At 38.0% G+C, this 18,213-nt stretch overlaps 1 protein-coding gene across 2 annotated transcripts in view; it reads right to left on the reverse strand.

Moving 5' to 3' along the window:
* The window catches only part of LOC116632900, a 34,070-nt gene that overhangs the window by 9,262 nt on the left and 6,595 nt on the right, over nt 1-18,213 (reverse strand). For both annotated transcript variants that reach the window (XM_032404946.1, XM_032404947.1), the window contains 4 exons: nt 9,983-10,104; nt 8,247-8,385; nt 5,064-5,185; nt 3,230-3,340 (listed from right to left, as the gene is read on the reverse strand). In XM_032404946.1, coding sequence (XP_032260837.1) covers nt 3,230-3,340; nt 5,064-5,185; nt 8,247-8,385; nt 9,983-10,104 — 494 coding nt within the window. The remainder of the gene's footprint in view (nt 1-3,229; nt 3,341-5,063; nt 5,186-8,246; nt 8,386-9,982; nt 10,105-18,213) is intronic.

Below are 18,213 nucleotides of genomic sequence, written 5' to 3' on the forward strand. Positions count from 1 at the left end.
ATCAACAAGTCTGAGAGAGCACAGGCAAGATAACAAGAGAAAACATCTATTTTCTCAAGTGCACAACAAACCACTTTTATTTTAAAAAGAAGAAAAAAAGTTTAACTATTTTGTATTAAAGGATTTCTTTGGAATAGAATACTATTTATTTGTAAGGGGTCTGATTCTTAACATATTTTATCCCCCTTTTTAAATAGGAAAAATACTAAGATAATTTGAATTAGGTGGGCCTCTAGTCTCTGAAACACACCTTTGACATATTCCTGAACACATAGAAAACAATCACTTTAAACTTTCTAAACATGTTGCTGAGATATGAAATAGGCACGCAGGAAAAACTGATATACCACAGTTTCCGATTTTTCTTTCCCATCTCTGTTCACTCTCCCACACCTCACCCCACAGATAGGGTAAAAAAAGAATCTGGTGGATCAATTAATTATGGCAACCAACAGAAGTCCCAGGGAAACTCCCCAAAATGGCTCTGGACAAACTGGAATACTAACAATGCAAAGGCCACATGGCAACCCAAAATAATTTAACCAATTTTTAATGGGCACCTCCTATATACGAGATATCATGCAGGGAGATACATACACCATGACAAATGAGATACAATATCTACACTCAAATATGTTATATTCTAGTAATGGGATAAAACAGCTACGCCGGTAACGCTAAGTGCCATCAAAGGAATAAGCAAGATATGAATAAAGAAAAATTCCCCTTTAGTCTAGTGGAGAGGGTAGAAAGAATTTAAATCAATGGGTCTTTCATGTAAAGACAGTGCATAAGACACATGGCATCCTGAAACCCCATTATAATAACAGTATAGTGTTTTTAGTATACCCACAAGGATCGGGGGATTGGGAAAGGAAATAACAGAGATAAAATTTTGTAAGTTAGGAAAAAAAAGGAACTAACAAGGAATTTAGGAGACCAGAAAAATCTGATTTCTAAGCTGGACAGATAGAAAGCAAAGACCCCCACTTGGTTTATACTTCAGAATCTCAGAAAGGCTCACAACTGATGGCACCAGGTATTTCTGGGTGAAGGAGTAGGGAGAAATGCTAAAAATAAGGTAATTGGGTTGAAAGTCAGTTTTAGAAGTACCCAGACCCCTATACGACTTTCTCATACCCCAGCAAAAGAATAGAGGTTTCTTCTATTTACCCTGGAAAGGGTAAAACAAAAGGTGTCTGGGTCAGGGGACACCAGGACTAGTTGAAAGAAAGGCTAATGTACTGAAAACAAGGGAAGTAAGGCAGACAGGATGCTGTGAATCCCTTATGCTTCACTTCTTTTCCTCTACCACTCAGTCTCCAGGATGTTGTTTGCCACTCAGTAAGGAGACTGGAAAAGTTTTCTCTGGGCAATCAGACCAGCCCAAGAGGAAAGATCTTAAGATACTTCATCAGATACTCCTCAACTAATTAACCAGCCAAACAAGATCACTCGACACTGAAGCCCACAGTGCTCCGAATCCCCTACTTAAATGCTGAGAACTTCAATCAGCTTGTTTCTCACTCTTAAGTCTGAATGGACAACCAAGGATTCCTAGACTTCTTAGGAAAGTCCTGTTAAAAAAGACCAAACAAGAACAAAAACAAAACAAAAAGCAGAGCCTGAGACTTAAAGGCTACATAGATTTCAAGATACTATAAAAAATAACCCTAGAATTCCTTTCTGTTGATCTTAGGGCCTCTCAAACACAACAATTGTCTTTACCATTGAGGAAGGAAACTGTTAAGGTTGCCAATAAAATGGTATAAAAACAGCTTTCTGTCATTGGGTTACTAATAGCCACTGAAGCCGCAGAAGTATGTGGGGTGGGCATTCATCCACATATGCTCTGTTGAAAAGCAAGGGGTAAAGACCTTTTAACATGTAAATAAATGCATTTTACATATCTTTATCATCTTCTTTAAAAAAATAACAAGGTACTTGGATCTCCATTTATTTATTAAAAGATTTATTTAGAGAGAGAGAACATACGTGAGGGGGGAGGGGGAAAGCGAGAGGGAGAGAGAGAATCCCAAGCAGACTCCCTGCTGAGCACCGAGCCCTACGCAGGGTCATCCCACCACCCTGAGATTGTGACCTGAGCCGAAATTAAGAGTCGGATGCTCAACCGACTAAGCCACCCTGGCACCCATTTATAAACTAGGATTCTTAAAAGGTCAATTTTTAAATCTTAACTTTCAATTAAATCAACATTCCTGTTATGTGATTATTATTATGCAAGAACAATATGTTTCTGTTCACTAAATATGGGATAGTGAGAAAAATCCATGAATTTATTACTAGACAATAAATTTGCTTTAATCATTTGCTTCTCTAAGATGAGAGAGAAACAGAGAGAAAAAAGGAAGTTTGGAAGGAGGAAAAAACATTTCCTTCAATAAAAAAGGGGAGGACTAGATCCTTAATCATACCGAGATATCTTTCAACACTTTAACACCAGAGAGCCTTAGTTGCTCAGTATCTCTCTGCATTGCCATTGAAGTGCAGGACCGTCAGTGAAAGGGTAAGAATTACTGCATTAACCAAAAAACTTCCTTTCCCTTTTCTGGTTATTTTCCCCCTTACATACAGAAAAAGAGAAAAGTTCTGTTATAGCCAAATGCAGGGCATCATTCTCCTGAACTGCCGTTCTGTGGCATCCACAACTCCTGGAAGCTTATAAAAAGAAGGTAAAGAACTGAGAGCATTACTTAACTTTTTTGCTTACTTTCAACATAAGAGTTTCATTAAGTACACTTTTGACCTACATCTATAGATTCAAATTTGAATGCTGCTACCAAAACTATACTACAGAAAAGATGAAGGAAATTAAGAAAAATTCTACTTTCTAATAAAATTGGGGAGGAAGAGAAATAGGAGTGGAAGGTAATTATAATTAAATTCACCTTTATTGTTTAAAAGTACTAAGTCAACTCAATCTGTTTCTACACGACAGCAACCAAGAATAGATTCAAAAAGATTTTCCAACTCCAATCCAGAAGAAATTGGACTAAATTATGCTATAAAATAGATAACAGAATATATATTTAAAAGGGTACCTTTAGTGCAGCATAGGGAACACAGTCAATGATATTGTAATAACGTTGTATGGTGACAAATGGTAGCTACACTCGTGATGAGCATTGCATAACATACAGACTTACCAAATCACCATGCTGTACACCTGAAACTAATGTAACATTGTGTCTCAACTCTACTTCATTACCTTTATCCTGTCAGTGAACTGGTATTTTTTTATGACCATTTCCTGCAACTGGCAAAAATCTCCATTCAATTCTACTCCATATAGTTGCAGTGCTGAACTGTAAAGATAACCCTGAAAAAATAAAGACATGTTATGATGCAAATGAATGAACTGTGAGTTCATTTCTACACAAAATTAAAAAAATCACACTTTAAAAAAATAGAATTCAATAAAGTAAAAATAAAATGAAAGATAAATAACATGTATGTAAAACTTACAACTTCGAGAACTCAAAGACTCTCACTGATCAAGATCTTGACTGTATTTTATTAATTTCATTATTTAAAAGTAATTATATTTTGAAAGATTGATTTCTTACTTTTCCTGATAAAATTGTGCATACAATAAAGCTGGAAATGAGAAAAGTGATCGTATACAGACTCTCTGTTTAATACCGTATTTCTGTAATTTCTTGGGAAGTTACAGCGGCGGAAAGCAAGAAAGGAGTTAACCCGTGGGAAATATAATGGAAAATCATGCACAGTCTGACACTAGAGGAAGGTGGCTGGAGATGTGTCCTGTTTGGCTTAGGGAAGTCAGTCTGGTGTCTGCAATCTGCCAAAGATAACCGACCAATTAGTTAACAAGGATAATAAAGAACTGACTAGATATTATTATGTATGCACTTCTGATTGTAAGAACAAAAAACTAACATGGAAGGAAAGGTCAAATCATATTCCGAATATCACTTTACATCAAGTAGCACCCACACGTGAACCAAATTTATATTTATAGCTCATGATAGATTTTTAGAATATGTTCAACAGAGCATAAGTAGGTATTCAAAAATTTTTTGTTGACTAAATCAGTAACCATTTTAATATGAAGAAAAATGAGGATATGTTTAAATTTATTAACACTGTCACATACTTGCATAGCCTCATTTCTTTCAGCTATATACTTTTCTAACAAATCAAAAAACGGACAAGAGTGGAGCAAATATTGTAAATAATCATATTTACCCATGTTCTCCCTCAAAAAACCATCTGACAAACTGGATTTTCTATTATGGATATCTTTCCTAATTATAGAATAAAAGCCTTAACACTGACAAATAAACTAAGCACTAAAGAGTTAAGTGTTTCTGTTTAGAGCAGGCAATGGATGCTGGGAACTGAGAGTTTCTGGCATGAGCCTCTACTGCTGTTGGCCACATGTTTGAACAAGTCTGCTAATGACAACCAGAAACCACATTTAAAGTTTTTTGATAAAACCATTTAGGAACGTTACAAATACTCATGATTTGAATTTTTTTTAAAAAGCCACATTGAAGTGGTATTTCAGACACAAATGTCTACATTCAAACTTGAATCACAGAAAATTGGAGCAAGATATGTCCTTGGATATCATTTAGTAGCTTATTTACAGGTGAGGAACGTGAAGCCACGAGTGTTAAGCGACTTTGTTATGGCCATATGCAATTTCCTAGGTGAAGTAAATTTTATAAAAGTTTTTATAAAAGTTCTTATCAAAGTTCAGTACACTATTTAATACAGCACAAAGAAAACAGAGTTAGAAGGTCAACAGTGACTGACAAAATAGCAAAGTGTTATGAGGTCACCTGCTTCTGCTTTGTTGATATGCCTTCATTTGTGTTACAGACACAAACCGGTAAAGGAAATCAGAGAGCTGGCTTTTGAAATTCCAAATTCAATATAATATTTTAACCTTCTTATTCTGTTACTCTAATAAATAAAGCCAAGCTGTCACCTTGGATGGTGGCAGGCAAAACTGTTGCTAGCAGGAGGAGAAAGTATTTTCCAAATGTTGAATATGTCCACAAGCTGGACTTTACCCCATAAAGGACTGTGCCAAGCCTGGAGCCAACATCAACCAAGACCTTTCCCGACAGATCAGGGAGTACATGATGATAAATGAACTTCAATTCCATGAGGGAGAAGGAATGAGAAATAAATCCTGGAGAATTAGAACAGAATAAACATCAAATTGTGCTCGGGTATTAAACATTCTATTCTGTATTTCTAATTCTTCTATCCATATTTATAAAGTATATCTCATGTTTTTCTCTTCTAAATCAATGAAAGCTATTCGGAGACTATTTAGAAAAAATTAATGTGATAATTTTGCACTCATTCACTCTGAGCTATATTAGAGAAGAATAACTATGAAGTCTCTGACAATTATTTTTATTTTTAAAGATTTATTTATTTCAGAGAGAGAGAGAACATAAGCGGGAGGGGCAGAGGGAGAGGGAAAGAAAAATCCCAAGCAGACTCCATGCTGAGCACAGAGCCTGATGCAGGGGTCGATCCCAAGACCCTGAGATCATGACCTGGGCTGAAACCTGAAACCAAGAGTTGGACACCTGACCAACTGTGCCACCCTGGTGCCCCCAAGTCTCTGACATTTAAAAAGGCCTCTAGGGAATAGCTATCCAGCAACCTGTCCCTATCCTTATGCCTCTCACTTCCTTCTTGCTATTGCTTAGATGGTCCTTGGTTTTTCCCTTCTTTTCCCTATGACTGTTATTCCGTGGGATGCTTCCTAACTCCCATATCATCTGGCTTTCTCACCTTACCCCAGAGCAGCCACAGAATAGCCCCATACTACTACATTAGACTGCAATACTACTTCAATAGACTACCAAATGAATGACCATCTCTGCAGTTGAGCAATGTGGCAGCCCTGACCAACCTAAAATGTGTTCTGGAGTGCAGAAGAAGGGTGGTATGAAAGGAAGTGACGATATGCCCTTAATTATTCTTATTTCTCTTAGTTTTTTTAACTGCTACAAGCTTCCTAGCCCATCTTCTCCCTCCATTGTTTCTGTAATCAGATATTTGGGAGAGTCTGAGTATATTTTTTAAAGACTTACTATATTATGTCCTATGTAATATAATGGTCAGGAAGGGGAGAAACTTTGGCCATAACTAAGGGATGGTGGCAAAGAAAATGGAAGCAGGCAGGCTAATCCCTTGGAAGAGAATAAAGGGCGTGACTTGGGGTCGGGGTGGGCTTTGACCACCATAGACTTATCTGCCTAGAATCCTCATCCTCACTACTCTGTCACATTAGTGCTTCTGCCTTGGGTTACAGAGTCATCATTAGTGTCTTATAGCTAGACAAGCCCCTTGTCACAGAAGGAAGGAGAGTTCCACAGATGATAGCTTTTTCAGATTCACTGTGGTTACGTGGGCTGGCCTGCATACCCAGTCACTATTTACAACCTGATTTAGATGGGAAAATGCATCCTAATCTTCAAATTTTTACTTGTCAAACATATCTCTTCTTTCAACTTCTGTAAATCAGGGGCACCTGGGTGGCTCAGTTGGTTGAGCGTCCAACTCTTGATTTTGGCTTGGGTCAGGATCTCAGGGTCGTGGGATTGAGGCCAACGTCAGGCTCCTCACTCAGGGGGGAGTCTGCTGGAGACGGTCTCTCTCCCTCTCCCTCTGCCCCTCCCCACCCCCGCTCTCACTCTCTAAAATAAATAAATCTTAAAAAACTTCTGTAAATCAGATCTGATATGGTATTATAGTTGCAATTCACTTTTTAGTTTTCCTTCTTTCATTCTTGTCTAAGTCACTTTCTGTTCTGTAAATTTCAACCACCTCAAATGGAAACTGTAAGTACTATCTAAAAATAGAATCTTAAGTTAATCAGGAGAGTTTAATTCCCAATTATAATATAGACACAATATATTTGTATTAGCAGCATATTACAAATTTGGTAGTAGTTAACTTTTGACAATGATATTATCTAAGATCAGTAACATGAACACAAGATTACTCACCTGGAGAGGTAGGCCACCATAAGCAATAACTCTATATCTAAGTGACCAGGAATCCTGAAATAGCATGTCTAAAGGAATAGCCTAGACGATCATATCCAATTTGAACAAAGAAAAAAAAAATATATATATACACACATATATAATTAAAGACTTTTTTATTTATTTGAGAGAGAGAACATGCACGTGCATGAGTGGTGGGGAGGGCCAGAGGGAGAGGGAGAGAGAATCTCAAGCAGACTCCCTGCTGAGTGTGGAGCCTAATGTGGGGCTCGATCCCATGACCCTGGGACCATGACCTGAGCTGAAATCAAGACCCTGACACTCATGGTGTGCCTGGATGGCTCAGTTGGTTAAGCGACTGCCTTCAGCTCAGGTCATGATCCTGGAGTCCCGGGATCGAGTCCTGCGTTGGGCTCCCTGCTCGGCGGGGAGACTGCTTCTCCCTCTGACCCTCCTCCCTCTCATGCTCTCTCTCTCTCTCTCTAATAAATAAATAAAAATCTTAAAAAAAAAAAAAAAGAGCCTGACACTCAAACAACTGAGCCACCCAGGAGACCCTTAACAAAGAATACATTAACAGAAGAGTTAACATATTAGCAGCATGGAGTCAGTCTAGCTTCCCATTTGGGACACAGGTGCTGCCTCTGAGGGGTGGAGATGCAGGAGACATCTTGTCACTAGAGTTGTCCTCTGTTATGGACTGGAGATGCTCTACTAGGTCAAATCAAGGCCTGAATAAGCTCTTTCTCAAGATTATCTCTGTCCTCCAAATCCATGCCCATCCAACAATATCCGATTACTATCTGACTTCTCAAGTAGATGCTTTTATTGGGACATTTCAGCCCCCCTGCAGTTATATTTATCATTGTAAGTGAACCAGCATTATGGTATGGTTTATCTATGAATCTCTTTGAAGTATGGAAAGTATAAGCTGGTTTCCCTGTACTCAGTCACTTGTGATTAGTTTCTGGACCTGAAAAGTCACCTCTGATTCAAGAGTTTCTGTGAAAAGCAGAGATACTCTCCTTGGAGACATTACGTGGCCCAGCTTCCCTGGACAATGAGGTTGGTCTCCCTAACCTCAATAATTGGTAATGGTTACGCTGAACGGTTGGCCTTTTCCTTTCAAAAAACAATGAATGACTTGGTCAAGAATCTGTGTTCTCAGGACACGGAGAGAAAAGTATACACAAAGTCGTCAGGTTTGCATACTTGAGTGCCTACCTAAAGGTGCCGTCTGGTGTGAGCCACACACCATACAGTAATTTCTGCTCATTTTTCCTTCCTCACATAATGAATCAATAAAGTCTTCATCATAAAGGAATGCATCAACGTGAACTGTGGGTTCTGGCTGCTGCTGTATCTGGGGGAAAGGAGAAGAACTTCAAAAGAAACGAAGTACAAAGGAGTCTCTTTTTATTGCTAAATAAGGCAAAACATCAGTGGTTCAAATGCTAAAATTCTGAGAGCAACGACAAGGCAGAGAAAGACAAGTTTCACTTAATGAAGAGCCATCCTGCTCTTCTTTCGTGGTTTTTTTTTTTTTTTGTGAGACACTAGCAACTTTTAATTTGACCTGTAACGATACAAAACGTGGCTAGGAGAAATATAAAATATTTGCGTTAAAGGAGTACTTTGTGACCATCTTGTCCATCCTGGGTTGTATATTTTACAGATAAAGAAACTCCTACTCAGAGATTTCTCCAAAGAAATGACCATGTGGAGGGGAAAGAATTAAACTAATACCGGGTCTCCTGAGTCCTGTGCGTCAGTGACCGACCCATGAAAACACTTAGCAAGTCATCTCTGCGCAGAGGCAGAGTTTTCAAATAATAAAATCGTTAGTAACATTTCATGCTTACAATGAACAGCCCTTTATTAATACTGGTGATAACGTGATATAATAGCAAGCGGCTACCAGGAAAAAAATGTCTAATTCCTTTTACCTTAACTATAATAAAGAATCAACCTATCTACTTAAAGACCTACAAAATTGTATCTACACCTACACATATCTATATTATAAGCGTGTAAAATGTATGGACATACACAAGGACCAGAAGGAAATAACAGAAGATAAAAATAGTTTGTTAGGAGAAGGGATTATGGGTCGACTGTTACATGCAATGAATACTTTTTCCTTGTTTCATGTATTTTGGTATATCATGCTATTGATACGACTGCCTTATTAATAACATCCAAACTATGTTACAAATATTGCTCTCAGTTTTTATACTATCCACTATTTTCCACCTTTGGGACTGGAGGTTTACTAAGATTTGCTAAGTGCTCACAATGTGCATAGCACTATTGAAAATGTACAAGATTTGGCTCCTCTGCTTTGGAATCTACACGGTGAAAAACCACATAGAGGGTTGCTGTTTTCAGATTAGCGGGAGAAGAGATTATTATTATTAGCTTTGTTTCAGGAAACAATATTCCTCGCATATGTACCCCAGAAGAGTTGAGATTTGAAGGGGCTTGAATGAGGGGGTTGTCCAGGGAAGAAAAATGAGAACTTATTTTAGGAATGAAGGAATAGAATAAGCAAAAACCGTACAGCACAAAAGCAGGAGAAGAAAACAAAGAGATGAATTTCATCTTTGATAAAAGTGGGGGATATTGAACAGGAAAGAGAAAACCAGGACAATGATGTATACAGGCAGGGCCAGATTACTGTTGGCCTTGTTTTTTGGGGGTAGGGGACACGGAACGGGGCTGGGGGGAGGCGCAGGGGTTTGAGTGTTTGGCAAACAGGATGCCCTCAAAAAATACCTGTTGAATGACTGGGGAGCCAGAGGATTACGGACTCAAAAGAACTAGGGGCATCATTGAAGTACCAAATGAAAAACGGTTTAAAGTAGAATTCAGGACTAATTAGATGAGAGAGGCTGTGGGATTAGGGAAGAATAGGAGAATCCCCAAGTAGCACTAAGAGTAAATTAATTTAATGTATTTACTTTTTGGAGGGCTACATGTTCTGAGGAAAGCATGGTTTCTAGAGGTAAGCAATTCCGAAGGTCCTCTGCTATGTTTTTCAACATAATGTCGTTATTATCTTGAGTGAATTCATCAAAATCTCCTGGGGAAAAAAAAAAAAAAGGAAAGAAATATCTTTTATGGTTTTGGTCATACCTAGGCTCAGTGAACACAATGGCCATATTTTCTGTCAGATAGCATCAATTTATAGCCGTAAATAAACCTTTTAACCAATGAAATATCCAAATTCTAACAAACGTTCTATTTCAATTATTGAGTTTTTCCTTTTCCTAAACTGCTTGAAAATACAAAACTTGATTATTTCAGCCTGTTTGAGAAAAACAAAAGCATTTTAAAAAAGTATATAGTATTTTAACTATTTTTACTCAAGAATAATACTGCCATTAGTTTGTAGGGTCTTAAACTTACCAGTAAGTAGTTAAATATTCCTTCTTTGACTATGCAGATCTGAGAAGTGTAGGAAGCATCGCAGAGATTAGTAAGAAGATAACTTTAATCTGAGTACCCCTACCTCCAATAAAATGTACCTAAGACTTCAGATAATAAGCACAAACAGCTGACACCAACTATATAATAAACTTTACAATAAATATGTTGCTCCGCTGCATTTGAGCAGCAGATAAATGATCATTAAAATAGCATATTTCTGGGGGCACCTGGCTGGCTTGATCAGTGGAACCTGTGACTCTTGATCTCAGGGTCATGAGTTCCAGCCTCACGTTGGTGTAGAGATTACTTAAAAAAAAAAAAAAAGCCCATTTCTGATGGCTATGGTGTACTTTTGGATGATCTGGCAAAAAGGATTGGGGGGAATGGCGGGGAGAGTGTGTGTATAGCAATAAAGATGGAGAAAGTTTGGTTAAGGGATTGACAGCTGTTGAATCTAGGCGAGGGTATAAAAGTGGTGTTCATTGTTCTGTTGTTTCTACTTTTCTGTGTTTAATTTTTTTGGTTCTAAAACAGTATTATTTCTAAGCAGCTCATATGTAATTTTAAATAGAATGTGACTTATCTGGAAGTAAGATACTCCTAAAGTTAGCTACTGTCTGGGATGCCAAATGTAGAATAGAAAACGCTACTAATGAAAATATTTTACCTTTCTCTTGAAAGACTTTCTTATATTGAATTTTTATTAGAATAACAGCATCCCAAGGGGATTGTTTCTTACTCTGTTTTAAAATAACTGTAGAAGGAAAACAAGGAGATCCTATAGGAAATGTCATCTGTCTCCATATCCCCTGCCCCCAAATCTTTGGTTGTTTTTAAGTAAGCTCACGATTTCATTCTTAAACAAAAAATAATTCTTGCGTTGGTGCAGAATGCTATTTTCACGTCACTAATAATGATTAAAAGTTACAAAGCAGACCAACAGCAGCACAAGGAAATAAACGGAGGTCTTCTGCTTCTCCATAAAGGTACTCTTCTTTTTAGCTATACTACTCTGTGCCCTATATCCAATGGATCTTTCTCTGCATAACTTCTCATTGAGCAATAGTAGTGAATACAAAGATTTGGTTCTCTGAACTCATGTGGGAAGGCCTTTGAGGCCTTTTTTTTTCCTTGCCTATTTAGCATAACTTTTTTTTTTTAAGATTTTATTTATTTATTTGACAGAGAGAGACACAGCGAGAGAGAGAACACAAGCAGGGGGAGCTGGAGAGGGAGAAGCAGGCTTCCCGCAGAGCAGGGAGCCCAATGCGGGGCTCGATCCCAGGATGCTAGGATCATGACCTGAGCCAAAGGCAGATACTTAACGACTGAGCCACCCAGGCGCCCCGATTTAGCATAATGTTCTAAGCCGTTGCTTCAAATTATTTCTAGAAGGAGGCAGAATATAAATTATAGAGAAACAAAAATACTGTTAAAATTCATTCCAAATTGTTTTAGGTGGAACTTAAATAGCATCTGTGAATACGTTTTTCAAAAAATTGGCCTTTTTAATTGTATTTGTAAAATCTAATTAAATTTTCTCAAGGTGCTAATTAAACATTTATTAAATAATCTCTACACCCAACATGGGGCTCAAACTCATGACCCCGAGATCAAGAGATGCATGCTCCTCCAACTGAGCCAGCCAGGCGCCCCTCAAGGTGCTAATTAATACCTAACATGTACTTAGCTTCCTTCCCTCCATAGATAGATAGAACACTGTCTGGGAGCCTCTATGACTCACATTTAATTCTAATAATATCACTCCCACTAGTGATCCTTAGCAGGTTCTTTCAATTTGTAAATGGTATAACTAGAGAAGCCAATAAAAATCTCATTATGTTAAACTAAGATATTTCCTATCCTAACTTCTTTGGACTTAATTCTGTAACATAAATAGTCACGTTAATAAAACACAGTTTTCATGTAGGTCTGCCTTATAAAATGAGTCTTCCAATGAGAAGGGAACTTAGATTATGACCGATTACCAAATGGCCGATCCATCTACTCATCTCTGATAAACATATATGATAGTTTAGTCTTTGCTTGAACACATTCAGGCCAGTGTTTCTTCCTCATGCAGAGCCAGAATCTGCCCCTCTATAATGTTAACTCATTTTTCCAGTTTCAGCCTGAGAGGAATCATCACATTTAATGCTATACAACATTTACTGAATGAACCCTTCAGGCATGGTAGACTTGGTGCAGTGTTTTTCACAGGACATTTAATCCTAAGACTCCTATAGGTGGTACTATGATCATTTCTACTTTATAACAACAGCAACAAAAAATCTGAGGTCAGAGGTTAAGTTACTTGCCTCAGGTCATATTGGCCAGAAAACCGTAGAGTAGGGTTTGAATGCAGGTCTTAGTCTGAACTCTTTTTTTTTTTAAACGTTTTATTTTTAAGTAAGACCCCATGTGGGGCTTGAACTCATAACCTCGAGAGCAAGAGTGGCATGCATGTTCCTCCGACTGAACCAGCCAGGCGCCCCCTTAGTCTGAACTCTTAATCACCACACCATACAGCCTCTCCAAAGTGGCAAAGTAGGTAGCTGGCTAGTAACAGTCCTCCTGCCACTACTGAAGTTTTCTCCCCACCTCTGACCACAATTCTCCTCCACAGGATGCCACAGCTGTATCCCTTGCCATCTGCTTGCTGTCTTCTGGACTTGTTCAACAGAACCCTTTAAATGTGGCTCCGTAAGCAACACTAGCAATCTAGTTCTCTAATCCAGGACTACCTTAGTTTTATTCTCTTCTCCTATCACTTTGTAGCATCTAGGGCCCTGAGCACCACTGCTCTGGGTGATTAATAGATTTGGAAGGGGTGAGGGTGGCAGTGGAGGCCTTGAGTGCCTTGAACAGTCATATGTAAAGACTGAGGAAGCTGGAACAATGACAGATAGGAATGGCTGCAAATTCTGAACCATCACAATAGATTTCCAGCTGTCTGAAATAGGTTTATTTGAGAGTCAATTCCCAATTAATGTGAGCATCACCAGTCAAGATGAGAGACACCAAGAAATTGTATGTTAAATTCATTCAGAAAAGGTAGTATTAAATGAAGACTGCATCTATTTTACCTCAATACCAAGGATATCAGGTGAAAATGAGAATCGGCACCTCTTAACCCTGGACAACAAACTCTAATTCAACCACCCACATGCAAGGGTAAAAGGAGATTTCTTCAGTTATAGCAACGATTCTTCACCATGGCTCTAGGCAAAGAGGATCCTCCGCATATGGGATTTATGTGGTCCATAAAGGGCCTAAAGTTGTATGCTTGATTGTATACATAAATATGTATGCTTTTCTAGGAAGAAAGTTCTTAAGAGATCTTCAATAATTATAGCTAATATTACTGAGCACTATATGTAAGGCACTGTGGAAATTTTTAGTGCAAGAAGGCTAAAATTAGCTTTATTATCTGTAAGGGGTGGTTGGCAAATAACTTCTGAAAAGAGCAGCAAAACATTTTTACCCTAATAATGGCTGTACAGGTCAAAAAAGCATGAATATGATATGATATTAATGAAGTATGTAAAACTGGAATTCACTTAACATTATATTTACTCAGTTATTAAAGTTAAATTCCTTAAAACAATATTTCTAAAAGCTGTGCAATATTCTACCATTGTGTATTTAACCATTCGCTCCTCCTAATACAATTTATTTTTTTTAAAGATTTTATTTATTTGACAGAGAGAGACACAGCGAGAGAGGGAACACAAGCACGGGGAGTGGGAGAGGGAGAAGCAGGCTTCCCGTGGAGTAGGGAGCCCGATGCGGGGCCCGATCCCAGGAACCTGGGATCATGACCTGAGCCGAAGGCAGACGCTTAACGACTGAGCCACCCAGGCGCCCCCTCCTAATACACATTTAGATATAATTGTGAAAAATTAAGGATACTGCAACTGACATTTTGGCATCCATCGTCTCTTTGCATTTCTGATTATTTCCTTATCATCAATGCTTAAAAGTAGAAGTACTTAAACATTTTAAAGACTCTTGCTACATATTGTCAAACTTCTTTCCTGAAAGATTATACCCATTTACTTTAAGAGAAAAGAATATGGATCTCATTAAACCCTTGCAGCATTAAATATTACCATAAAATCAAACTTTGTTGTTTTAATTTGCGTTTCTTTAATTACTGGTGAGACTGACATCTTTTAACATGTGAAATAGCTATTTCAGAATGTGTGGTAACAGTATTAGGCTTGGAAAAAGATTAAAGAAAGGTGTTAATCAGCTGCCTGACAGTAAAGTTCTTCTCAAAATTACACATGTAGGTGGGAAGGGTATGGAGGAAGAAAAGCTTCTCTAAAGGGCAAAATTAATTCTTTCAAAATTTCCTGGTTATTTTTAAAGAAATATATGAGGAAACAGAAATCACCAAACCTGACGGCCTATGAATCAAACCTCACTTTTTTATATCTAGTCAGGTATCAAGTCCTACCCCTTTTGCTTGTAAATCCTACTTCCTCTTTATTCCCACTTCAACCACCTCATAGCCACAGTCAGGATCTCACACTTGGATACCATGACAAACTCACAACTAGCTCCTTGATATTGGTTTTCCTCCACTATAAAATACCTTGTACATCTATTTCAAACTAATCTCACTTAAACCTCACTTTTTTTTTTTTTTTAAGATTTTATTTTCAAGTCATCTCCACACCAACATGGGGCTCGAACTTACAACCCCGAGATCAAGAGTCGCATGCTCCACCAACAGCACCAGCCAGGCGCCCCAAACCTCACTTTCATGTCACTTGTTTCCCTTACAAGTTTTGGATATTTTTCTACTTTTCAACCTAGCAAATCTCACTTTAGATATTTAAGGCCCTCTATATCAGCAGAGCCTACCCATTCTATTTTCTATTCTCATTACCCCGACATAATTTCTCCTCAAGATAGGCAAACCTTCCCAGTTGTTTTCCATAGTCCTTCCTGTTCATATTGTTCCTTTCAACTGCATGATCTTGCCTTTTGCTTTAAGGGCCTGTCCAAATGATTTTGTCTCCATGAGGTCTTATGCTCAACCTCTAGCTTTAACTCACCCATATCCTTACCTCTAATAACTTACAGCGCATAATTTAACACAGGGTTATATATTACCTATTATTCATTCATATCAAGTCCCTATTCAAATTTAAAAAAATTATTGAGGGGACTTCTGGTCCCAGACAAGATGGCAACTTCCCTCACTTTCCCCTGTTCCTCCCCTCTAACTACAACTAAATACCCTGGAAGTAATTCAACAGGCAATTATGAAGACTGAAAGCTAGAAAGAAAAGGTGAACTGTCTAGGAGCCTTAGGACTTAAGAAAGGTCACAGCAGTGAGTTCCCTGGGTTTTCTTTTTATCTTCCATGTAGCTTAGACTGGGCACCAGAGAGACCTGCATCCCAGAACCACTAACAGGCACGGGGGAAAAAAAAGGAATTAAGAAAAGCTTGCTGTCTCTTGCCAAAGACTGGTAAAGGGGGAAGAACAATGGGAGACCTACTGAGGAACCCTAAGCCCCACTCCACACCTGGGGCGGTAGCAGACTATCCAGTCTCCAGGCCTTCTACCCAAGGGCATAAATAGGTCCAGGTCTGGCATCTCCTAGCCATCTGCCCAGTGGTGGAGAACAAAACAGGCCCTAAGTTGCTTGTTCTCCTACCCCTACTAGTGAAAGGCAGCTCAGCGAGACAGGGCAGCCCAGAGTCTTTCCCCATGCAGGTGACACCAGCATAGATTCAACAAGAACTGCAGCAAGGGTAACGAACAAAGCAGAGTTAACAGCACTGCAAGGACACTGAAAACTAAATTGTTATCAGGCCAAGAACCAATAGGTTAAAACTAAGCATGGCAACTGCCTATTAAGATAGAAAATTTGAATAGTAACAAGAGTCTTAGCATAATACCCAAAATACCTGGGATACAATCAAAATTATCCTAGCATAATATCCTAGCAAATATCCAGGATACAATGGAAAAATCAATTATCATACAAAGAACAGGAAAATAATCATTTGATTCATAATTTGAATCTGACAATTCCTGGATTATATATCCAATATCCAAATGAATCAGAATTTGGATTATCAGAGAAGGATTTTAAGCAGCCATCACAAAAATGCTTCAATAAGCAATTATGAATTTTCTTTCAACAAGTGAAAAAAACAGAAAATCTCAGCAAAGAAATGGAAGTTATAAATAAAGAATTAAATGCAAATTACAAAACTGAAAAACACAATAATCAAAATAAAAAAAACTTGCTGGGTGGGCTTAATAGTAGAGATGACAGAGGACAGAACCACCGAACTTGAGGACAGACATAAAATTTACACCATCTGAACAACAGAGAGAAAATAGACTGAATAAAAGAATAGAGCCTCAGAGATCTATGGGTCAACAACAAAAGATCTAATATTAGTATCAGAGTTGCAGAAGTGGGAGAAAGAGTGTGGGTCTGAAAAGCATTTAAAGAAATATAGCTAACCCCCGCCCCCAAATTTGGTTTTTAAGAAGCTGAGAAACTCCAAATAGAATAGACCCAAAGAAATCCACACAAGGACATGTCATAATTAAACTTCTGAAAATAAAAGACAAAGAACAAACCTTAAAATCAGAGAAAAGATTAATTCTCTGTAGGCAAATACCCATTTGAACAACAGTGAATTATTCATCTGACCCATTGGAGCCAGAAGGAGGTACATTTTTCAAGTTCTGGTAAAAAAAAAAAAGGACTGTAAGCTGTGGATTTTATTTTATTTTTTAAGATTTTATTTATTTATTTGGCAGAGAGAGACAGCGAGAGAGGGAACACAAGCAGGGGGAGTGGGAGAGGGAGAAGCAGGCTTCCCGCTGAGCAGGGAGCCCGATGCGGGACTCGATCCCAGGACCCTGGGATCATGACCTGAGCCGAAGGCAGGCGCTTAACGACTGAGCCACCCAGGCGCTCCAGCTGTGGATTTTATATCTTATAAAACTGTCCTTCAGAAATGAAGGGGAAATAAAGATATCCTCAGATGAGGAAATACTAAGAGAATTTGTTGCCAGCAGATCTACCCTTAAAGAATGGCTATAGAAGTTCTCCAACAGAAAAGAAACAGCAGAAGAAGGTTTGGAACTTCAGAAAGGAAAGAACAGGATGGGTAAAAATAGAGTAAGTATGAGAGACTATCTTTCTTGTCATTAGTTTCTTAAAACATATTTGATGGTTTAATCAAAATTTATGAAATAATCTGATATAACCATCTGATATAAAACAACTGTATTTAAAAAGTGGGGGAGGGTAAAGGGACCTAAATGGAAGTAAGATTTCAATACTTCACTCAAGTGATAATAAAACACTTGTACCAGTAGATGGTGATGAGTTACATATGTATGTAACTACAAAAAAAAAGAACAATCAAAAAGAAAACTATATAGAGATATATTCAGAAAAACAAATATAGAATTCTAAAACTGTCCTAGTAATCTATAGGAAGGCAAGCAGAGATAAACAGGTTAAGAAACAGAAGGAACAAGCAGAAAACGAACAATAAGATGCCAGACTTAAGTTCTAATATAGCAATAATTACTTTAAATGTAAATGCACTAAATATATCAGTTAAAAGACAGAAATTGGCAAAGTAGATTTAAAAACACAACCCAACTATATCTTGTCAATAGAAACTCACTTCAAACACAATGATATAGGAAGAATGAATTTTTGTAAAAGGATAGAAAAAATACATTGTGCCAACATTAGTTAAAAAATGGGA

This window comes from Phoca vitulina, unplaced genomic scaffold, assembly GCF_004348235.1.
Source record: "Phoca vitulina isolate PV1807 unplaced genomic scaffold, GSC_HSeal_1.0 scaffold7, whole genome shotgun sequence".
NCBI lineage: Eukaryota > Metazoa > Chordata > Mammalia > Carnivora > Phocidae > Phoca > Phoca vitulina.